The sequence below is a fragment of the Hyperolius riggenbachi genome, chromosome 1 (assembly GCF_040937935.1).
Source record: "Hyperolius riggenbachi isolate aHypRig1 chromosome 1, aHypRig1.pri, whole genome shotgun sequence".
In the NCBI taxonomy this organism is placed as follows: Eukaryota; Metazoa; Chordata; class Amphibia; order Anura; family Hyperoliidae; genus Hyperolius; species Hyperolius riggenbachi.
This window is the reverse complement of record NC_090646.1, coordinates 460176505-460201943: the sequence shown is the minus strand read 5'-3', so window position 1 is coordinate 460201943 and position 25439 is coordinate 460176505. Positions and strand designations below refer to the sequence as shown.

The window sequence follows — 25439 nt, the reverse complement described above, 5'->3', positions numbered from 1 at the left end:
AACTTGTTCACACTCAGTTAATCGATTAAAAGCTAAGGGTATCACTCAGTCCTCCATCCTACAGGATCCAGTTTTGTATGGAAAGAATAGGTAACATTGTGTGGTGTCTCTTACACCTCTTATAGGTGTTACAGCTTAACCATAACAAAAGAAGTGACATTCAATAAAAACGTTTTAAGAGGCAAAACATAGCAAAGATTCTAATTAACCTTTAGTAGTAACAGTTGCCAGACTCCAGGTGGTCTTGCTTCCTGTTGTAACAACGGATTATAGAGGACCTCCCCCTGAAGAGTAATAATCAACTTAGGAAGTGTTGTTGGGTTATAGCTTTATTCTTTAAGTTTGAAAGAGCCCCTCTATTATAGAGGATATGAGCCCAGAACAGTTTACTCTGGTCAGAGTGCCTCTAATTAGTTTCAAGTTCATTTCAAGAGTTAAAAAGAAGGAAAGAAGACCCAGAGGTAATGATAAAGCAGTTGACTGATTCTTTATTCTCTCTGACAAAATGATTGTCTAAAAACAGCATACAAATAGTCACAGAGAGGTGTGCTATATCCAGTGCTACTTGAAAGGGGTTTGTCCCGCCTTTCTGAAAGGTGCCTAATAGGAGAATCAGGCCCATATGCAATTACCATTTTCTCCTATAGAGTATTGGCTATTGTATGTATTGTGACATTGGTCTCTGAGGAAGCGAGTAATCGTGAAACGGCTGTTAGGCCGTCACTTGTATGATGCTTGTTTTTTCTTGTGCTGGTGATGGAATAAACCTCTGAAGAATTGTGGGTGGTCCATCATCTGTTTTCTACTGTATATTGAGATACATTTTCATCTTCTGTTAATAATAACTTTTCAGCACTTTGGAATTGATAACTTGCCAAAAAGCAGGTGAAAATGTGCTATTAAAATTATTTTGAGTATTTTCTGCTGGTGGTTGAAAAGGCATGATATTGACATGATATTGTGAAAATATCACCTAGGAGAAAACTCCGTAGAAAAAGCCTCAGAGTTGTAAATAACAAAATGGCGTATGATTGAGGAGATTCTACCGCTGAGTTCACCAAACTAGAATGTCCCCTCTGGGAGCAATATCTAGCAAAAGTTTGATACCAAATTTAGGATGTGTCAACACTGGGGCCGAATCTCAAACGGACAGCTGGAGCGGAGAGTGCAGGATCTGCTCCGGTGGTCTGTTGGGGTACGTTTCCACCATAGGCTTCTATGGGAAAGAGCGTCCACTATAGCCGAGCAGCATGTACTGTTCATTGGAGAAGGAAGGAGAGCTGTAATGTGGCATACAATAAAGCGGCCTCTGCTAGGCATGGTGAATGTGAGAACAATGCACTCATCTCTTTTAGTTTAGATCTGGTGTGCTAAGTGATGTCCTGTCACGGGACATGCGTGCATACTCTAGATTCTTGGCCAAGATGGTACCAAATAACGGACTCTGCTCAGTTACATTTAGCGTAGGTACAAGGATTCAGGGCTTATTCACAGTGTGACATTGCGGACCTGCAGCTTACCACACTGCAATGCTAATCCTATGGGACGTTCACAGTGATACGTTAGCATTGCATAATAACGTGTAGTGTTATGGTAACACACTGCTTGCAGTGCATTACCTCTAAACGCACACGTTACCAGGTACAGGAAAACATACTTTTCATTGCCTGTGTGCTTTACTGTACCTACTGTATGTGGCGGTAACGCAGTGTTAATGTGCCCTACCACCCTTTCTTTGCATTGCGTTGTAATGCTGCGCTTCGACTTTAACATCTCGGTACATTTTTTTTTTAATCAGGTGATACTTATCTGCACATTGTATAATACTCTCCAGGCAGAGACTGGTGAATAGGGATCAATAAGATGCAAATAATTCCAAATTGATACAGGATTATGTACATTTTGTATGCAAATTTTATACAGCTTTAAAAATTGACCAAACAAATTCCACCAAGGTTTAATTAAATTAGTCCATTTAAATAAAAAAATACAATATCAGGACAACTGAAGCTAGAGGGATATGGAGGCTGCCATATTTATTTATTTATTAAGCAATACTAGTTGCCTGGCTACTGCTGATCCTATGCCTTTAATACTTTTTGCCTTTGACCCTGAACAAGCATGCTGCAGATCAGGTATTTTTGACATACTTTTCAGATCTGACAAGAGTATCTGCATGTATTTTTCTGGCGTTGTTCAGATACTGCTGCAGCCACATAGATCACCAGGACTGCCAGGCAACTGGTATTGTTTAACAGGATATAATTATGGCAGCTTCCATATACCTCTCATTACATCCTGCTCCACATAATTGACATGGTAGTCAAAATGTCAATTTCATGGAATTCAAAAGTAGGTCTATGATACTGGGCATATTCCTGATTAATTTGATCAGCATTTTTGACTAGTTCCCTATTGTTAGTAGTGTAGCTAGTGGGCAGCTACCATGTGAGCAATTTGCCTTTTTTTTTTTTTTTTTTTTGTCTCTTCAAAAAAAATCTTGGTTTTGATGTTCGTGCTTTGGAGGTTTCTTTTTGGTCAATGTAGCCAGCCTAATAAGTAGCTCATTGAGGACTGCCTGATGAAAAGCTGTGTATCTCCGAGTGTTGTATTATATATTCTTTGACTTATAAGTTCTGCTTTCTGCAGAAGTCTCTGATTTGGCTGCCTAGCAATAGCTGTCCCTGACTGGAATTTCCCCATATGCAGGCTTTTCAGATTTTCAGACTTATCTTTATTTAGCCCATGATAATGGAATGAGATTATTCTGAGCTATATATGTTTGTCCCTTAGGTCCTAAGGGACAAACATATATAGCTCAGAATAATCTCATTGGGGACCCCTGCCTTAGGATACCTTCTACAGTCAGAACACAATTGATGTTTGGCATACAGGAGTGTGGTTTCCCAGTTCCGATTTTTTTTTTTCTTCTTTCATATTTATGGCAAAACCTCACATCAGTTGTGTGCCATATGTATACGTATGTCATATGGAACTGACCCACTGTAAAAGCCCTGTCACCCAATGGGGATCAGTAACCAATCCCTTGGGTGACATTGCTGCACCAGGGCTGTACAGATGCGTGGTCAGCCTGCAAGCTAAGTTCTCTCTTTTCATGCGGGTAGGTTAAAGGCTGACAGAGCTAAGTAGCTGTGATGTCACGCGACGGGCAGGGCAGCGGTCAGTCAAAAGCAATCGGCCATTGCTCGGCTTAGTTATCTCCCTGGCAGATTTCTGGTTGGGCAGCGGTTGCTAGTCGGTGGGCCACTGTACACACGCCAGATTAATGAGATGATCATTAATTACCACGCAGCTGACTTTAATCCAGCGTGTGCATGGGGCGTGTGCATTGGGATTAACTCCAGTGAAAATAATGTAATTTAAAAAAAAAGTGCTTGTGTTTGCCCATTGTAAAATCTTTCCTCTCCCTGATTTACATTCTGACATTTAGCATACGGCGACATTTTTACTGTTGGCAGTTGATGTCAGTGGAAGGAGATGCTGCTTGCTTTTTTGACAGTTGGAAACAGCTGTTATTTCCCACAATGCAACAAGCCTCCCACAGTGTGATGTCAGAACCATGGTCCTGACCTCACACTGTGGGAGAGGTTTCACCACAATATCAGCCCCCTGATGATCCATTTGTGAAAAGGAATAGATTTGTCATGTAAAAGGGGGTATCAACTACTGATTTCGATGAAGTTCAATCCTTTGTCACGGTTTCTCTTTGAGAGGCACAGCATTATCTGCTGTTTTATCTGTAGGTTGGGGAGGGCTTTCTTTAAAATTCTGCATTCGATTTTTTTTTCATTGTCGTTATTGCATTTATATACTGCGGACATCGTCTACAGCTCTTTAGAGTACAGAATTATCTCTCATCTGTCCATGGCGCAAGTTCAGTCTCTGCTCCATTCTCTCTTCACTGCCAAATCCTGGCCACCAGTGTGACGTCCCAGATGCTAGAGGCTAAATACTAGAGGCCTCTAGTGGTCACGTAAGTATTTGCCACGGAGCCCTCCAACAGAAACCTGCTGAAAGTGGTAATGACGAGCTAGGCTCGTCAATACTGCCAGGGAGATTTCCTGTTTCTCTCCCCTGCCGGCTCCACTTTTCCCTCATCAGAGGGATTCCCCAGGATGGCTGGATGCCGGACTGCACGCTGCGTGTAGCGATCTGTGCTACCCACAGCGTGCAGAACTAGCATCCAGCCACCCTGGGGAATCTCTGTGCAGCCAGCGGGGCAGAGTATGTGCTGGCTAAGCGGGCGGGTAGGGGGATCCCCCTTCTATGTGTGCGGATGGCCGAGCTGAGGCTCTCCCTTCTAAGCGGGGGGGGGGGGGGGGAATCCCCAGTCTAAGCGGGGGGGGGGGGGAAAATCCCCCTTCTATGTGTGCAGATGGCTGAGCTGGTGCTCCCCCCTTCTAAGCGGGGGGGGGGGGGGGAGATACCCCTTCTACGCGGGCGGATGTCTGGGTGGGGGATCCCCCTTCTATGCGGCGTGCTGTGGGTGTCCCCCTCCTCCCATCTCCTCCCTCACGATCTCCCCCCCCCCCCGCCCCTTCAGAGGGGGGGGGGGGTAGGAGATCAGGGGGCGGGGGGGATCGTATTGGAGGAGGGACACACCCACAGCATGCCGCATAGAAGGGGGATCCCTCCAAAGTAGGGGGATCCCCCACCCAGACAACCACCCGCGTAGAAGGGGTATCCCCCCCCCGCTTAGAAGGGGGAGCCCCCGCTCGGCCATCCGCACACATAAAAGGGGGATTCCCCCCCCCCCGCTTAGAAGGGGGAGCCCCCGCTCGGCCATCCGCACACATAGAAGGGGGATTCGCCCCCCCCCCCCCGCTTAGAAGGGGGAGCCTCAGCTTGGCCATCTGCACACATAGAAGGGGGATCCCCCCACCCACAAACCTGGCTCACTATACATCTGCCTACCTATACATCTGGCTCCCTATACATCTGGCAAACATCTGGCTAACTATATACCTGGCAAAACATCTGGCTCACTATATACCTAGCAAAACATCTGGCTACCTATTCCTGGCTAATACATCTGGCTACCTATTCCTGACTAATACATCTGGTTATCTATTCCTAGCTAATACATCTGGTTACCTATTCCTGGCTAATACATCTAGTTACCTATTCCTGGCTAATACATCTGGCTACCTATTCCTGGCTAATACATCTGGCTACCTATTCCTGACTAATACATCTGGTTACCTATTCCTAGCTAATACATCTGGTTACCTATTCCTGGCTAATACATCTGGTTACCTATTCCTGGCTAATACATCTGGTTACCTATTCCTGGCTAATACATCTGGCTACCTATTCCTGGCTAATACATCTGGCTAACTACACCTGGCTAATACATCTGGCTAACTACACCTGGCTAATACATCTGGCTATACATCTGGGTCTTATACTCTCCATTGGCGTGCTGATCCCTCGTCACGTACCTCTGATAGCTTCCACAGTGCCTTCCTCCATGTCCCTTGGCGTATTTTGCTTCTCCCTCGGCGATCACATGTCCCCCGTATATCGGCGTTGATGGCACCAGGGTCACACAGCATCATCAACATCTTGCAGCAAACACTTTTTTTTTTAATTGAATTCAATACAATAACCTGAATTGAATTCAATATATAAAAAAATTGATTGCAAAAAAAAAATTGGTTGAAAATTGCTGGAAATTAATTGAACCACTTTTTGCATGGAAATCCTGGGGAAATAGAACGCCAGGGTGGCTACAGAGAAACCATGACCAAGAATTGAACTTCATCCCAGTCAGTAGCTGATACCCCCTTTCCCATGAGAAATGTATTCCTTTTCTCGAACGGATCATCAGGGGGCTCTGTGTGGCTAATATTGTGTTGAACCCCCACCCACAGTGTGATGTCAGGACCATGGTGCTGACATCACACTGTGAGAGCCTTGTTGCATTGTGGGAAATAACAGCTGTTTCCAACTGTCAAAAAAACAAGCAGCAGCTACTTCTGCTGACATCACCTGCCAGCAGTAAAAATGTCACCATGTGATTGTCAGAATGTAATTCAGGAAGAGGAAAGATTTTACAATGGGCAAACACTGACTAAATCATGTATACATAATTATTGTAAAAATGAAGCAATCTTGTTATTTTCACTCGAGTTCCTCTTTAAGCTGCACCTACAGGCTGCACAGCCTGGGGTGAGGGGCCTGAGAGACTCAGCAGGCGCACACACATTTTCAATAGATTTCAAGTTAAAATTGATTGAAAATCGGTGTGTAGTGTGTGTCAGCTAATGACCGGAGAGGGATCGATCTGTTGGCCACATCGACTAATGTGTGTGATCACCTTCAGGTTTAGGGATTATGCGTTTTACGCTTTTGTCGCAGCTTCAAATATGTTAGATCCATCTATTTCCTCATTAGCCCACTTTAGCCCTTTCTCATTGGTGTCAAGGAAATTTCCATATGAAAGTATCAAATAGATTTATAGAAAAAGGTATTTATTTTTTTGGGCAATCTATTTTGCGATGTCCATCTTACTTCCTGATTATATAAGTGACTCCTTATCTGCAGATATCTGAAATTTTCTTTGGGTAGATAATGCCAGTTCATCCCAGGACATAACTGCTCATTAGTGAGGCAGAGTAATGCCTCAGTCTCCACCCAGCTAATGAGATAATTTCTCAGAATTTTACCCAAAAGGCTACTTTTCCCTGGCTGTCTTCCCCCTCCTTAGGTCTTGACTTTACAGTTAACACTGAGTAATCTTTTCCAATGACTGCTCGTTTCTACGACAAAGGTAAAACAGTTATTAACTAGGTTAGGATACATGGCATTTTATGTACAGAGGCTTATCTGACTTTACTGTGCAGTCCTTTTGCATAACCGTTCTAAACAAATGGCAACCACTAGGCATGCCTGTGTTTAGCTGTCTGTCACTATTTGCATTGCAAGCAGCTCTAGTTGCCTCTATTCTTCTTTCCCTTCTTCACACTCCGGCTCCAGCAGGCAGAAGAGATCCAGGCCTGGTGTTTATCAGGGACTGCCTCTGCTATCACACACAGGAGAGGAAGTAAGAGACATCACAGCTTCTCTGCTAATGTGAATCCAGCCTTGCACAGGAGCAGGAGGCTGTCAGCACAGGAGAAAGGGAAGAATCTGCACATTACTGGGGAAATGGTTGACCACCCTGGTAGAAAAGACTAATTTTGATCTCTCTGCTGCCCTGTAGCTGTGCTGGGTGTTTGTCTCTAAGCGTGAAAAGACAGCTGTTTTAGACACAGCACTGCAGAGGAAACAGATATTTGTTGACAGAGCTCCCAGCAAAGGAGGGGTTTTCTTTTCTTATTTAAATTGCATTGTAATTTCTTTTTGGAATCCCTTTTTAATGGATCCAGGGATCAGTGATTTTCATCAGAATAAGCTGGCCGTGCTGCTGCTGTCTCTCCTCCCAGCGATCAGCAATGGTTGTGTGTGAAGCTCGATAGAGGAGAAAAAAGGAATCAGGTTGTGGTGACTGCCATTGCAGCAGAAAGGAGCCCGGCTTCCTGCAGCCTGTGTCGTTTCTTTCTATTTTTGGTTTTACACCCCTACAAATCTAACATTTTCTGGTTTTATCCTCTATGTGGATTCTGTGCCCTCTGGTAGAGATTAGTCCAGTCAGTTTGGATGTGTCTGTTTATCATGAGAGCGGCAACATGTTGGGATGACAAATTTAAGGCATCTTATGAGCAAAGCAGCCTGACCTGTGTCGAATCTAGGTTACTGTAATAAGGAAATCCAGTGCAGAATATCACGTACAAATAGCCAGAAAATGGGGGAGAAAGTGGAAATGAAGTGGCTCATCAAAGAATAATCAGATTTGGATGCTGGAGACTGAGAGCTGGGTCCTCTCTCGTACAGTCAGCACCCTCTGGGATTGCCCATTGATCATTTGTGTTTTTAGCAGCAGCTCAAGAGTGCTCTTCAACATGTTTGCTTTATATGCATGAACACAACAAGTTTTTCTACTATTTTTAGCCAAATTTGCATTCTTTGGACATTTTCTTTCCCTCCATTGCAAGACCTATTTTGCTATTTTATATAATTTCTGCAAGCACATCCTTGGTTGTGCTAATTTTTCTTTGATTTTTGTTGATTACCCAGTCTTTTGAATCATGTCGGATTTAGAGGCAGTGCTGGCTGATGTCAGCTACCTGATGGCAATGGAAAACAGCAAGTCCACCCCTGCAGCCAGGGCCAGTAAGAAGATCGTACTACCTGAACCCAGGTAAAGCAAGAGGAAGTGATATGTTTGTTTCATCCACATCTGCTGTTGTACCGGCAGAGTTCAGTCTTTATTAAAATGAACAATAATCTGTAAGATTATTATGTTATGTTTTAGAGCATGATATTTGGCGCTGTTTGGTTTCACTGCAAGGTCCCAGCTCCAAGAGAAATTGTTAGTGTACCCGAGACAACATGAAATTATGAGATAAACGTGTATGTGCAGGGCATATTAATAACCATCATTCATTTTTAGATCTGGAAGTGACAGCTTCCCTCTTGTCAGCACCTTGTCAGGGAAATAGTAAACATCACTGATAAGCAATTTACAGCCATAAAAGTTTTCCTGGCAAATACAACTTCTGAGGGCAGGAGAGGGATAGAAAAAGGTCAATAGTTCATGTGTTTTAACTCTGGGAATTTGAAAAGACTGCCATATTTACTTTAGGGTACTAGTTAATGATTTTCGGTGCTCAAATATGATTGTTCATGAATGACATTTATTTTATAGACTTTATACATGATTAATACAGTAAAATATAATGTTCTATTATGTGCATGTAAAAAATATATATTTTCCTAGATTTGAATATATTTTTGTATGCGTAATAAGTAATTTGCCTTTTTATAAGGGTCGTTTGCTATCACTGCACTGATTTTATAAATGCTGTCACTTTTAAAAGGCCCGAAGCCAAGGAAAACAGCCCAGCTTATCAGCTTAGGTCAGGATCCCTCTAATCACATTCCATTTACCTTTAAAAATGACAGTTTTAATGATGTTGTCAGTAAAAATAACACATTTTCAGTTCACTTGGTTACCTCAAGCACAGGATGGTTAGGAATTTGCAAAAACACAAGCATTCTGAAAGACAAGGGCCTATAATCTGGTTTACCTCAATCAAAAGCCAATATTTCATGAATTTAAAGGGGAACTCTTGTGCTTAGTTTCCACACACGCCAGGCATGCTGGGGATCGCACACATTTTGCAGGCTACTGTTTTTTCCTGCCATTTGACAAACGCATGCAATTTTCTGTGCGTTTTTAATGCAAACCCTCACATGCATTTTTTGCATTATCTAATGGCTAGTAAGAAATTACTATGACTACTTCATTACTGACCTTACTCTGTGTAAAGCAATGCAATTTTTACATGCAAAAAAACCCTGCATGCAGACACATTTCTGTGCAGGTCCATAAGAAATCATTATTTGCAATATGAATGCATTTATATGTGTTATGTGTAAAAATGCTGCATGCTATATCCAAATCCCCCCCCCTCCCCCACACACACACGCACACAAATTGGTATTTTCTTTAAAGAGAACCTGAGGCAAAAGATTATTAAGAAAAAAAAAGATACGAGAGGGAAGCGTCTCATCCAAATAAGGCTTCCCACGCTGTCCTCTGGTCCCCCCCTTGACCCTCGCAGACTCTCCAGCTGATCGGGGCCATGCTCCTCTTCTGGCACAAGTGTGGCCACACCTGCAGGAGCGGCTCTGGCTGGCTGCACAGGTACCTCTATACTCACGCAGGTGCAGTACAGCCCCCGATCAGATTATCCCTTGCCGGTAGACTTTGGAGGTTCTGTGAGTGGCTGGGGGGACGGGAGGGTGCCATGGGAACCCTCAGTCGCATCCAGAGGCTTCCCTCTAGGAGGTAGGAAAGTATGTGATTTTGTACCCAAACCTTAGCTTGGGTACCATTTTCAGAAATTACAGAAGCTGCATACTGAAGCTGAAAAATATTTAAATAGCATTCAATGGCAAAATGCCGAGCAAAGTGCTGATATGTTATGTAGATTTTTGCATTAAAGAGTTACAACCCTTTAAAAGCCTGTTTCAGATAAGCAGTGGTTGCACTGTCACCTGCTTAGTTAGATCTGCTGGTCACTACCAAGCGCTTGGCATGGGCAGTGAGAGGGTTGCCATCCCCTGCATGCACATCTGATCATGGTAGCATGTGGCGAAACATGTCACGTGGCGGTTTTCTGCTGTTGCTTAACCACACCTTGTTAACTGTTGACAAGCATTGCAAAAACACCCACTTCAGCCGCTGCCATAGAGAGGCCTAGATATGATTGGGTGCCAGAAACATGGATTCCCTCAAACCTCAGGCACTCCAGTATATAAATCGGGACTTGGAGCAGCAGGCATCACTCTGCATCGTCTGTGGGCTGGTTTGCAGAGGGTAGGCTTTCTACACGAGATTAGCTTGTTGGCCGAAATAGTTCCAACAAATAAATAAAGCTACTAGTCGTTGTTATCCGTGATCTTACCGAGAACAATTGAGAACAGAAAACCTTTTCCCATCTGCCAGATGTCTTGTGTCCTATGCCAGGGTGCTATTGTGGTTGTTTGCAAGGCCCTGCTGTGAGATTGTAGAGCAGTTTATAGTATCAGCTAGCCATACACTGACAGAATGCTACTCGATATGTGAAACAATCAATATTCTCTCTGATTGGAATTGATTTGGAGAGGAATCGATCCAATCACACACAACACATCAGGTTCCAGCCAAGTTCAGTGCAGCGCTGTGTGCCGTCTATCTACCACCGCCTCTGCCCTGCCCCCCATTCAACCTAGATTTTCCTTTCTGTCCAGTAATTTCAAAATGACATTTTGGGGGATTTAATTCCCACCAGATTCAATCTGAGTGCTGGGAATTGAACAGGAAAATCGACGAGTATATGGGAACCATTTCTTCATGCAGGTTGTTTTACTATTTTATTATTTCTTTTATATAAGGGGGCAGCAACATTAGACTATTTACCTGTCTGCAAAGGCTGCTGCTGTCTGCTTTACATACTTTATGCAATGCTACATGCACCACATTTTGTTATTGCCGCAAATTGCCTGCAATCACTGCCATTAGTTAGTATTGCGCCAGCACTTTGCCAATTAGCGGGAATCGCCTGCTAATCGCCCCAGTGTGATGCACTTGTTTCCTGTAGGCACACTGGCTTTGCTTACACCCCATTTTAGGTGGCCACACACGATACTATAAAATGATCCGGTTTTCTGGCAATTTGATAAATATGATCGTATCTCCCCAAAAAAAAAAAAAAGGAAAAGCTTTTTTTTTTTTTTTTTTTTTTTTTAATTCGACTGAAAAATCCTATTTCTTTTTATTTCTTTTTTTATCGATCTGGAATGCTGGAATTTTTTCTTAATTTTTTTCTAAAGATTGTATAATGTGTGTTATCTATCTATCTATCTATCTAACACACACACACGCACACACGCACACACACACACGCAATTTTCTCAGCGTTTCCAATCATTTTTATCAGAATTGGGGTAGAATTGAACATATGTGTGTGTGGTACATTGGTCATATTTATGAAATGTTACAATCGGTCCGAAAAATTGATTGCAATTCTTGAATTGAACAGTTATTTAAAAAATTGTATGGTGTGTGGCCACCTTTTACATATGAGCAGGTATTCACTTTGGAAACAATGAATGATTCTAAAGGTGGCCATACACTGGTCGATTTGCCATCAGATCGACCAACAGATAGATCTCTCTCTGATCGATTCTGATCAGAGAGGGATTGTATGGCTGACTTTACTGCAAACGGATTGTGAATCGATTTCAGCATGAAATCGATTCACCATCTGTGAAGCTCCCGCCTCCCCCGGGCCCCTGCTTACATTACCTGATCCGGCCGGCGCAAGTCCCCCGGTCTCCGCTGTCTTCTTCTCCGCTCTGGGCCCCAGCTTCACTATACTTCCTGTCCGGGGAAGTTTAAACAGTAGAGGGTGCTCTACTGTTTAAACTTCCTGCCGGGACAGGAAGAAGTGAAGCCTGCCGGACTCGGAGCCCAGCGCGGAGAAGAAGCAGCGGGGACTCGCACCGGCCGGATCAGGTAATGTATTGCCGCTAGCGCCGGTTGTCGGGCATTTGAACACCACTATCGACGCACTCCTGACCCGCCGGCAATCGGGCGAAATCTTCTGCACGGACAGGAATGACGGAATCAACGGGAACTATCAATTTCGGAAGGCAATTGATCGTTCGGTCAGAGTTTGCGCAACGATTTCACAGCCGATTCGATCACAGTGATCGAATCGGCTGTATATCGGTGGGAAAATCTGTAAGTGTATGGGCCCCTGAAAAAGTGATTCGATTTCAGTGAAATCTTATGCAATAATTGAAATATCCGTATTTCAGCCAGTAAACGAGCAATTGTGCATTCTCAATTTGGCATTCTCATTTGTTCGATTCCCTAATCGGAAATCAAACAGAATAAAACATTTGCTGAAAAGTTGACCACATGATTTGCCTTGGTGTACCAGGAGATTGAATCAAGTAGTTAAAGGTGCATACAGACCTGTGATGTGTGTCACCTGTTGTAAATCGGGACCCGATACACTTCAGCAACATCGCTGGGCCGGCCTGTTGCTATGTGGGAGAGGGAGTGAAAGGACTGGAGGGACGATGGAGCTGCAAATATGTGATATTGGGCAAAGGAGCAGCCAGATCAAAGAAATCGTCCGCTTCTTGGCTCAGTTGAATTGCTGGGGGGATTGCTTTTGAGTCGGGGGGGCTGCAGTACATACACCTAATTATCGGCTGAGGCGGTCATTATTGGCTGCCTCAGCTAACTTTAATCAAGCATGTGTATGAGGCTTTAAGCAATTAAGGTGGCAAACCGATTCATTGATTCCACCCATACATTGCACACAGATTTTCAACAGATTTAGCATGAAATCTATTGAAAATCTATCGAACTGCAGCATTGCACTGTACGATACAGTGCAATGCTATGGGCCATAAATCTTCCAAAGCTCTCCCTCCGATAGACCAATATTTTCCATCTGGTCCAATCGTAATATCAATCTATTTTGCTGCAAATCAATCAAAATGAAGATCAATGTGGCTTGTTGCATTACAGATAACTGGCAGATTTGGTCATGGTCAGATTCGATGCGTACACGGACAGCTACAGTAAGTAGCAGGGTGTAGTCTCTCTTCTGAGTGTTTGACTTTAGAACAAACTTTATATACCTTTCTGGGTGTGCTTGTTGTGTTAATGTGCTCTTATTGATGGACTGGATTCAGAGAACTCTCTCGTAACAGCTGGATTTGTCCCATCAAGTAGCGTTGCTTACCTGTTAGGAGCTTTTTTCATGTCCTGATTCTGCACACTCTAGCCATTGCTTTGCTAGGGCTTTATATTTCAGATTAGCAATGAAGCTTCACTACAACATTTGACACCTTGGTGATGGGTGAAAATGAAGCTAAATTTGTAAGTGTCATGCCTGGAGGGCTCTATAAGAGGTGGTGCAGCTGACATGACTTGCTTTGCATGAGGATCTCACCACTATCACTGATGTCATAAGACTGTCAATTACGCTAATCACCATGGTTTCTTCTATATCTGATAGGTCGCGCCTCTCCGCCTTGTGTAACTGTGAATACACTAAGTGCTCTGCAAGCCTTATCATAATTAAATCCATAGGAAAGCTGTGTACACTAACAGCTATGGTAACCAGGCTTGCTACAGCAAGCCCTTGCATCTTATTAGTGGCTCTAGTATGTGTCTTTATCGCAAGCCTCCTGGTTAAACTGTATTTAACCTGCTGTACACAAATTGACACCCTTTAAAAATTGCAGGCATAGACACCGATCACGTGATCCACGTGCAGCATGTTTGTAAGCTCGCAAGGGCAGGGTCATCCTCCTAATGTTTACTGTTTTGTAACAATATTTGTGCTGCTTGGAACTCTGCTGTACATTTGTTTGTTGTGTCTGTTCCCCTTGTCGTCTTATTGTGCTTTGTAAAGCGCTGCGGAATAGGTTGGCGCTATATAAATAAAAAAAAAATAAAAAAAAATAAAATAATAATAATAATAATAATAATAGAACATACGTGTCTGAAATGTGAGTGTCCAGTGAAGTTAATATTTGTACAGTTAACCTTATGCCTGGTACACACCATGCAATTTCCTGTCAGACATGTCGAATTGATTATTTCCAACAGGTCTGATCTGATTTCTGAGCGATTTTTGTGATCGATTTTGCATAGAAGTGATTGTAAAATCGATCAGAAACATCAGAAATCATATCGGGCCTATCAGAAATAATCGATTCGACCCATCTATCTGGTGGGAAATTGCATGGTGTGTACCAGGCATTAGATTTGCATTATGTAGGTGAACAATAACAGTTGACCTAGAAAGTCCATTCCAGATAATTGATACTTTGTATGAAACTGAACATATATAGACAGATTGGCCACGCACACGCACACACGATATGGTTTTCCAGCATGTGCAATTTCTGACACCCATAGACAAGATATCCTAACCTGGATGTGGACTGCGTGACTGTCATTTTATACTACTATTGGCATGTACACACTCTTTGGTATCTATATCTAGTATCTATATCTAGAGCCACACTCCAGGTACAAAGCTGATGGTAAGTGCCTAGCCTGCAACCCAGAGAGCGGCCACTTACTGCACGACTGACTGTAACTGCTTGAGGCTGCAGTCTTCACAGAAAATCAGTCTGTGCAGCAGGATAGAGCAATCCAGGCAGCAGCCCCACCGACCAAATCTTACTTTTACACCTCTAGCAGCTTCTGGCTACACAATTGTTTTAAAAATGGATTTTTAGAAAAAGTAGTCTTTAACCATTTACCGCCATCCTAACGTATTAAAACGTCATGCTTACCGCTATTAACAGCAACATGACGTTTTAATACGTCGCGCATTCCCGCCGCTGCTACCGCCGTGTGTCCGCCGCTACCGCCGCCATTACCGTCGGGATCCCGTGCTGGGCGATTGGGGAAGAGGACTGAACAGTCCTCTACCCAATCGCAGTGCCTGGAGTGAATGGACGTGACCGCGAACAGCGGCTACGTCCATTCACATAAACAGGAAATGTAACAGTTTAATAAAGTGTGTAAAAAAAAAAAAAAAAAAAAAAAAAAAAAAAAAAGTGAACACGTCCTATGAGTGTTCACCAGCGCCATCTTGTGGCCAAAAAGTATATTACACTTACAAAATACATACATTTTCAAGTATATACACATCATTAATAAAATTACACTTCCAACCCTCCCCCCCAAAAAAAACACTTGTAAAAAAAAAAAATCAGCTTAAAAAAAATAAATAAATAGTTACCTTAGGGACTCAGCTTTTTTTATTCTATATTTTATGGGGGAAAATTAATTTTAATTTATTACATAGGGGCTTGTAATTATGGCCAGAACAAACAGAAAAATAACCACTTATATTTCAAAATAATATACTGTCGCCATACATTGTGGTAGGGACATAATCTAAACGGTTTAATTATCGGGACCACTGGGCAAATAAAACGTGTTTGTTTTATCCACAGGAGAATGTTTAATTTTAAAACTATAAAGGCTGAACACTGAGAAATAATGATTTTTTTTCTTTTTTTTTCTGTTTTTCTCATTAAAATGCATTTAGAATAAAAAAATTCTTAGCAAAATGTACTATCCACAGAAAGCCTAATTGGTGGCGAAAAAAACGAGGTATAGATCATTTTCTTGTGATAAGTAGTAATAAAGTTATTAGGGAATAAAAGGGAGGAGCGCTGACAACTGAAAATTGCTCTGGTCCGTTAGGATAAAAACCCTTGGGGGTGAACTGGTTAAGCAGGAGTGTCATTTTCTTAATGCCTCATGGCCATTTCATTCCCAGGCAGATAGACTACTAAAAGAAAAAATAACTTTTTAAAGTGTTTATTCATGGCAAATGCCTGTTTACTGCTGATTAAAAAATACCCTTGAATAATGTGGAATAGGGATCCTCTTTTGGGTTTTTACTGCTGTCTGTTTCCTGATTTCCCTCAGTTCCTGTCCCTAGGACCTAAGTGAACTCACACCTGAACCCTGGTGGTCCTGGGAACAGGAAATTGAGCACACTAAAAACTTCCTCCTTCTTCTTCCACATTCTACAAATGGAGAAGTGATAACCCATGGATTGGTGGGGTAGTAGTAATACATATATATATATATATATATATATATATATATATATATATATATATATATATATATATATATATATATATATATATATATATATATATATATATATATATAATCTATTTCAATATAAACTGCAACCCTGGATGAATCTTCTTTTGGCTTATTAAATAAGAATTCTCCTAAGAGAGTGAAATTCTCTTAAGACTTGTAGCACTTATGCAGATGCCTAGAGACTGCTGTAATTGCCTTCTGAGAGCTGACTGTCACAGCTTACAATTAGCGTTTGCTTTTAATAGATTTTCTGTATTCTGCTATTATCATGTTGTGAACTTACTTTGCTGTAGTTTTGTCTTAACATGCAAGTTGAAATCGTTCTTATGCTGGGTACAAACGATACAGCTTCCTGTTTGATTTTGGGAGGGGAAAAATCATAAAATTGATCCCGTTATTGATCGGGAACAGTTTAGACATGTACACGCAATGCAGCTTCCTGTCAGATTACCCGTCGTACAGTATTCTGCTCCTGTTTCAAAAGCTGTAGATTAAAGGACCTCCAAGGTGAAAATGAGAAAAACAATTGTATCTATCCTCCATCTCTTAAAAATGACCTTTTTTGAAGTTATCCCACAGTTTTATTTTATATTTAAATCTAGTTTTACTGTTCAATTGTCTCTGCTCATTGACACCTTCATTGAAGTATGCCAGAGCTCAAATCTATGAATTATTGATCCTTTTTATCTCTTGCCTGCTCCAGGAAGCCATTTACTGACAGGAAAGTATTTTATGGCTGTAATTACTTATCAATGAGGGATGTGCTATAGTCTGATACAGTGCGACCCAGACAGAAACCTTGCATACCTGATATTTAACTCTTTCAGGCAGAGAAAGGAAAAAAGGAACACAGCCTAGTTATTTGTGTGCTTGGCACCGTACATACACATGTCTATCTCATCATGTCACATGTCACCTCGGTTGTCCTTTAAGGAACTGCCTTTTGTATTATAATAGCGATAGGCAGTGCATCAGAAGTGATCTGATACTAGTTTACTATAGTATCTTTCACATTGCTCTGTGTTATGACCCTGTTTTCTTGTACTAGTATATGCTGGTATCTTTTTGTATCAAACAAGCTGGTCACGAGTGACATCATCAGTTTTGCAGGGTTAGTAGTATATGGATGACCTGATATTAAATTTATTTTTACCATAGTGGAAAATTTCATAGTGAATAGATAAATCACAGTATTCCTTAATATACTATCTGGTAGTTAAGTAAGCAAATTGCTCTTTATCAAATGAGGCTTCTCCAGCTGTTTTTGTGGCACACATGTTTTTTTTCTTTTATAAAAAAACTCTTTTCACTGGAACATTTGATTTCCACTCCAGGGTACCTATTCTAAACATCCTCTGCAGACGTGGCTAGCAGCTCAGAAGATATAGCCACTTCCTGTTTACAAATGTTCCTTCCTTTTTAGAAGCGCAGAACTCTTCTTCTGAGAACAATGAGAAAAGGGTAATTGTCTAAGGCCCCGTTCACATCTGAGTGGTAATCGTGTGATTCCTGCTCACCGCAAACAGATAGCGTTTTTTTAAACCGCGTAGCAAACGTTATCCAATGTCAGTGTCTTCACTTCCGCGATCACGGGCATTTTGCGATATTAGCGATAATTGCAAACGCGTTACCTGCAGCGTTTTGATGGCGATTCTTGAGTGATCGCGATTAGCATGTATAGAACCGCTAATCGCGATCGCTCCCAAAACGCTACTATGTCCAGTTATTCCTCGTTAATTGCGGAAAAATCACTCCCACAAAATGCTAGCGGTATTCGCTAGCGTTTTGCGATTTTAGATGTGAACGGGGCCTAATGGTCATACCTGCCATACACTGTTAAGCTAGGCACACACATTAGATGACACTTGGCCAAGGTGTCCGTTCAGAGCCGTGTCAGCCAAGATCCTAGTGTGTGTCCAGGTGTCTCCTGGTGTCTCCCGATAGAGAATAAGATCAGGCGTGCCAGACCTTTAGCGGCTGCCAGAAGCTGCGGTACTGGATGCTTCTGTGCTGCTCTGTCTATGTACTGCAGTATTGCCTGAAGGATCAAGCTCAATCCTGAAAGGCTACACTGATTCAGTGTGCGTACATAGCTTTAGACTTGTGATAGGCCAAGTACATGAATCATCTCACATCATCTTACACCAGCAAATGTTTGATCAGATTTCAGCAGAATTTCTGGTTAGATTTAAGTGGGACTACGACCAACCCTAGCTTTGTACTGCACGATAAATGACAAAGCTATGCAGTCAACAGACATGCAATCCTGCTACCTCCGCCCCTTTTCCCTGTTGTTCCTGGCGTGATAGAATTAAGCAGTGCCGTCCAACTGGCAGCCCCAGGTTGGATGTGGCTACCGGGCCGCACTTGCTTGCCTGGACTATTTTTTGTGTCCGTTCCTCTTCTCTGGCAGGCCCACCTCTTGTTTGCGCTTAACTCCACCCCCAAAGCCGTGACATTGATGCTCTGCACCTCCAGGCCAACCACGCCCCTTTCCTAATCAATATTCAAGTGGTTAAATTATTTTTAAAAAGAAACCGAAGCACTTTATGGTTAACCGTGTAAAGCAAGACGCAACAGTAATAATTCTATAGTAATTTGTGTCCGTTGCTTCAAGATTCAGATAATGTTGCCATGTTAAAGGATGTGTAATAGAGAGGTTAATGTTAAAAGGACCCTGAGCTCTGCATAAAAATTGCAATTTGGACTTACTTGGGGCTTCCTCAAGCCCCCTGTAGCCTGCAAGGTCTCCCAGTGTGCTCCTGGCTCCTCTCTCGGTCCCGCTGGCGAGTTCGGGCCGGAAGTCGCCCGTGTGTGCCCCCACTGTGCAAGCTACGCATCATCAGCCTGACCAGCGTGAGAGTCCTGCGCATGCGCAGTTCAGTCTTAGAGCCACGCATGCGCAGGACTCTCACGCCGAAGTCGCCAAGGGAGCCAGCCAGCGAGACAGAGAGGAACCAGGAGGATGCCAGGGGGACCTCGTGGGCTGGGGGAAGCCCCAGACAAGACCAAATAGTTATTTATTTTTTTATGCAGAGCTCATGGTCCCTTTTAAGTAATATAGTACAGATGAGTGTACTATGCTGCTGATCGGTCCATTAGCAGAGAGAAGTGTCATGTCCAGTAAGCTTGGCCAGGCATGCTAGAGCAAATATACTTCCATGACTATACAGCACATACTGCTGTAGCTTTCCAGTTAGTTAAATCTGTCCCTTTCCTTGTGACACACATTTTAATAGGTCATCTTGTCCCCTGATATGCAGCATTTTAAATACAAGAAGCACTCAATGGTAACGAGTATTTAGATCTCAAGTAGTTTTTATTTTCATCATCTTGATACAATACTTGGAGGTTAACCTGAGATGAAGGCGATGGGGGTGATGATGGCTCTATTATACAGGCGGTAAGATGTTATCCTCTGCCTCACCTGACACCCCATTTTCTGCCTTTGTACTGCCTGCTTTCCCATGCGTTGCTCAGTGTGTGTTCCTCTGTCTGTGGTTTAGCAGCAGTAGGTCTGTGACACATTGAACAACAATTGTGACACATGTTCTAGCCAGAGGAAGGGGCTTGTCACTTTTGCAGTGATGGCAGTTACATTGCAAGTTCAGCCATTACAAACAGGGCTGTGGAGCCGGTTCAAAAATCATCCGACTCAGACTCCTCAGTTTATGAAACCACCGACTCCAACTCCAGGTACCCAAAATTGCTCAACTCTCACTCCACAGCCCTGGTTACAAAACCAGTGAATAATTAGCTTGTTTTGTAACCACATACACAAACATACTCGTATGACTTTACTGATCTCTCATTCCTTTTTTTTTTTGGGTTGTTTAGTTTTAATTACTAAATACAGGTTATTTACCTTGCCACGATTTGGTCCTTAGTTGGTCTCCTTTAATAGACAGTATTATTATTATTTAGTATTTATATAGCGCCAACATCTTCCGCAGCGCTGTGCAGAGTATATTGTCTTTGTCTTGTTGCGTAACTGTCCCTCAGAGGGGCTCACAGTCTGATCCCTACCATAACATACAAACTGCGTGCAGATAGAGCCCTTCCTGAGATTCGAACCTGGGACCCAGCGCTGCAAGATGAAAGCGCTAACCACTACGCCAGACATTAACATTTAAAGGGAAACTGAAATGAGAGGAATATGGAGGCTGACATTCATTTCCTATGAAAATTGCCTAGCTGTACTGCTGACCCTCTGTCTCTAAAGCTATGTAAACACACTAGATAATTTTCATTAAAAAAAAGCCCAACGAATGACAGATATTGCCATATTGAACCACGATCAGGGAATAGTAAGGACCTCATAGAAGTAGTTACCGTAAGTAAGCTATAAACCATGTTTCCTCAAGTGAAAACCAAGGCCTCCGTTTATTCTCTAGTAGGTTTTTGTTTGAATATACTGTATGTTAGTGTATGATGTTTTTAGAATCTTTGTTTTAATGCGCATTGTTTTTATCGTTAATTTCCTTCTTTCTAAAAGTGTGGTGCTTCCTGTAACCCTCTTGGCTCCCCCTCCCCGCTATATTGTGTCTAATTGGACAGCCAGATGCTACTTGGTCAAGTCATAATGCATAGCTTGTGGAGAGAAACACATGAACGTTTCCTGTGATGACATTTTCTTCTGGACCAGATTGTGGAATGGTGATGTGTTGTGAAGAAGTTGCTGTAGCACTTACATAGACAACCTGTATTCATTTCATAACAAAATTTGGGAGTTGCTTATTAGCCTACCAACCTAATGGCTGATCGACAAGCAGTTCATTTGACTCAGTGGGGGATAGAACCACATTAGAAGAGCATTGACCACTACTATACCTAATAATCACCTTTCTTCTCCCATGCCTAAAGGTGGCCACACACCATACAATTTTTAAATATCTGTTCAATTCAAGAATTGCAATCAATTTTTTTGACTAATTGTAACATTTGAAAAATATGACCAATGTACCACACACATATGTTCAATTTTTCCCCAATTATGATAAAAATGATGGAAACTCTGAGAAAATTTCTAGGGTGTGTATATCAATAAATTGACCATCTAACACACACCATACAATCTATAGAAAGAAGAAAAATTTCCAGCTTTCCGGATCGAAAAAACCAGGAAATCCGATCGTTTTTTTCAGTCGAATGAAAAAAAAAGCTTTCGATAGTCTTTTTTTTTTTTGGGGGGGGGGGGGGGGGATCCGATCATATTTATCGAATTGCCGTAAAATCGATCATTCATAAGAATAATTTTTTGTCAACAATCATTGGGGAAATTAGTGGCCACCTTAATATTAACTTCCCCAGTTCCCCTCACCTAACAATTACCTTCCCTCACCTACCGTATATCTTACACTAATTTTCCCTCTCCTCTGCCTAACACTAACTTCCCCTTACCTACATACCTAACCACTAATGTTTCCTCACCTGTACCTAACCCTAACCTTCCCTCTCAAATGCTTAACGCTAACTCCCTCTCTAACCTAATCCTACCTTTTAAGAAAAATACGTCCTATTTATAGATGTGGAAGCTTTAGAAAGTTGTATGTGACTATTTTGAAACCAGAGTCTGTTGTACTGGGAAACCCATGTATTGCTAAATGAGATTCCATGGAATGCAGCCAATAAACATTTGTGCCAGTAAATTAGCAGTATTAAAAGAGAAGAACTGGGAAGTATAATACATTTACGAGTACAGTACTACGTACTATAGATAGGGCCAGATTGTGAATAGAATCATGATTGTGAGTGCTGCAGCATACTATTGTACACCACCATGTCTTTTTTGCTGGCCCCTGAAATTCATTATCTGTCAGTCATAAGTATTATTTGCATATCATTGGGATTTGCCAAACCCATTGTGCTTGATTCACTTATGCCTAGCTGCTACAAACATGCCACTACTTTACTATGCAGAATATGACCAGCAGCAACTAGTAGAGCCTTAGGCCAGGTCACACTTGGCAGAATCGCATGCGTTTTCCACTATGTGCTATGGGGAAATCTCATGCAATTCTGTTAAGTGTGACCTTGGCCTAAGTGCTCTTTTAGCTTATGCATTAAAGAGCAACTGTAGTGAAAATAACGTAAGGAATAAAACTTTTTTTTTTTACAATACTCTTTTATAAATGACTTACTCAGTGTTTGCCCATAGTAAAATCTTTCCTCACCCTGATTTACATTCTGACATTTATCACCGACATCTTTACTGCTGACGGTTGCACTACTGGTTGTATGTTGTGTTTTCTGAGCTGAAGAGAACAAACACCTGGTCTCCCAGAGTGCACTGGTAGAAGGGTGCATAGCTAATCAGCCTAGGCTGGGAGGGTGGAACTACATACCAATATATAGCTGAAACTAGGATCATTAATGTAAAAGTGGGTATTCTGAAGAATTTACTGCGTTCACTACATGTGGTTATAATACCTCTTTAATAACGGAGAATATGTTCATTTAAGGCTACTTTCCCACCAAGACGTTGCGTTTTGCCCCTAACGCAACGCGTGGTGGTGTTGAAATTGGACGTCAGATCAGATTGAGCTCTCAAAGCAGCCGCTCCAGGTTAGTGATAGGAAGTCCGGATCTTTTTAAGGATTCGGATCATTTGAGTCGAATCATTGAAAAGATCCGGATCTTTGAACCAAATCATTTGAATCAGTTTACTAGGGAAGCAGACTGGGTGAAATGAATAACAAGACAGGACTTTCCCTGCACTGTACATTCTGTATGTTCCTGTTCCTGTTTCTTCCAGACAGACATCCACTGTGAACCGAATCTTTCATTGTGATGATCCGGATGATTCGACTCACAAAAAAGATCCGGTTTAAATGAACGATTCGTTCATGATCCGGGCAATACTACAGTCCCACCACGAGTCTCCACAGTGCAGTAAATATTTATTAGCAATGTGGCTGGCCGCGGAGGAGGAGGAGAGACCTCCTCCTCCAACATTACTGAGCATGTGCAAACAGTCTAACGTGGCTTAGCCCAGTATAACGTACAGCATGCAGCACTTTGTTCAAACGTGCCGCATTACTATGTAACGCAATGTGTACACTGTGAACAGCAACATTGATTTTACAGTGCTGTGAGTTAGGCTGCGTTACTGGCTGCTGTAACGTGGGACTTTAGCTTCCCACTGTGAAACCAGCCTCAAGGCACGTACATATAAATTGACTACATTGAAATAAATGTATGTTTTTAACATACCTGTGTAAGAGCCATGGGTGTGATCTGACCCTTTAAAAGCACATATCCTACACTGCTAAATACAATGGGAATGTTTTTGATTGGATGAAATATCCAACATCAGCTGCTCTGGTCGACTGTCTGCTGATGGTGCAATCATTGCAGCACTTGAGAAACGTTCGCTATAGACCTGTTACAGATGGACGGCTGAGTTGGGCAGTTCAGCCTCTCCCATATGTTGACCATGAACGCCATAAATACAGCCAAACAGCGCTATTTGTAACTCCATGCGACTGTGGCCCCCACTTCATCATGTTGAGTGCTAGTGCGTAGCTGTTGCATGAGAGCACCTGACAGGCAGGGAATCCACTACTGTTTTCAGCGTCTAATGTGAAATAGGCCTTCTGCAATCCATGTGAGAGTACGATATGCAAAGACATCCGAAAGAGCATAGAATGGATTTAAAAAATGCACTTCAACAAACACGCTTTTTATGATGTTTCTGTGCATTTTTTTTATTTCACAGAAGAGTGTTTAGGCCCTAAGGGGCTAGGTTTGGTCTCTATGACAAAGTTAAATGGCTTTCACCAATATTGTGTAGAGCAGGGTGTCAAACTTCTGTCCTCAAGGGCCGAGGTCCTCACACATTCTTGGCACAGCTCAAATTAATTGATGGGAGTGAATTCCGAAAGCTGCGGTTCATTAAGTAGAAAACACTTCTCCATTTCTCAGTCAATCCTACACTGTATATGGATATAGCCCTCGAGGACTAGAGTTCGACAACTGTGGTGTAGAGTGTGGCAGGGATATTGGAAACAGGAAATTTGGGTGTCTGCTAGCGGGGGAAGTTTGGGTGACTCCATAGGTGCCCATTGAAATATCGCCTTCTATTTGTAGCCCTATTTTGTATTGCAGGTGGCCCGAACTGAACCCATCCATAACAGTATTTCAATGGGTGAATAGGACGGCTCCCAAAAATGTACTTGTATTTTTTTTTTTTATTACTGTATTTGTGGCGATGGTTTAGGTTAGCTGTGGGTGGGGTGTTAAAGGGAGCCTAAACTGAGAAGGACATGTATTTTTCCTTTTAAAATAATACCAGTTGCCTGACTCTCCTTCTGATCCTGTGTCTAATACTTTCAGCCACAGCCACTCAACAAGCATATCAGGTGCTCTGACTGAAGTCAGACTGGAATAGCTGCATGCTTGTTTAAAGAGAGTCTGAAGCGAGAATAGATCTCGCTTCAGACCTCATATATAGCAGGGGCATGTGTGCCCCTGCTAAAATGCCGCTATCCCGCGGCTTAACGGGGGTCCCTGTCCCCCCAAATCCCCTCCGTAATGCGGGGGAGCGTTTCCGCATTGGGGCAGGGCTAACCGCCGCAGCCCTGCCCCACGCGCGTCTGTCAGACGCGTATCTCCGCCTCTCCCCCGCCCCTCTCAGTCTTCCTTCACTGAGAGGGGCGGGGGAGAGGCGGCGATGGGCGTCTGATAGACGCGCTGGGAGGCAGGGCTGCAGCCGTTAGCCCTACCTCCAGGAAGAGAAATGTAGCGACCAAGTCTGCGACCAACTTTTGCAGGGGGTGGGTTGAGGGTGAAGGGACCCCCGTTAAGCCGCGGGATAGCAGCGTTTTAGCAGGGGCACACATGCCCCTGCTATATACGAGAGCTGAAGCGAGATTTAGTCTCACTTCAGTGTCTCTTTAAGGTGTGTGATTCAGCCACTATTGCAGCAAAGAGATCAGCAGGACTGCCAATCAACTGGTATTGTTTAAAAGGAAACATCCATAGCCTGCTCAGTTTAGGTTCCCTTTAAGGTTAGCCATGGGAGGTTGTTGGTTAAGGTAAGCTGTGGAAGGGGGGAGGGGGTAAGGTTAGCTGTGTGTGTGTGTGTGTGTGTGTGTGTGTGTGTGTGTGTGTGTGTGTGTGGGGGGGGGGGTGTTAAGGCAGGGCTGTGGAGTTGGAGTCT

General features: G+C 42.7%; 1 protein-coding gene across 5 annotated transcripts in view; it reads left to right on the top strand.

The window, feature by feature from the left end:
- The window catches only part of GRK3 (G protein-coupled receptor kinase 3), a 377292-nt gene that overhangs the window by 22279 nt on the left and 329574 nt on the right, over positions 1-25439 (top strand). For 4 of the 5 annotated variants that reach the window (XM_068239034.1, XM_068239019.1, XM_068239028.1 and 1 more), the window contains exon 1: positions 7101-8263. The exons of the other annotated variant lie outside the window; for it this stretch is intronic. In XM_068239034.1, coding sequence (XP_068095135.1) covers positions 8151-8263 — 113 coding nt within the window. In that variant the 5' untranslated portion in view covers positions 7101-8150. Of the gene's footprint in view, positions 1-7100; positions 8264-25439 lie in introns of those variants that run through there. 5 annotated transcript variants of the gene reach the window in all.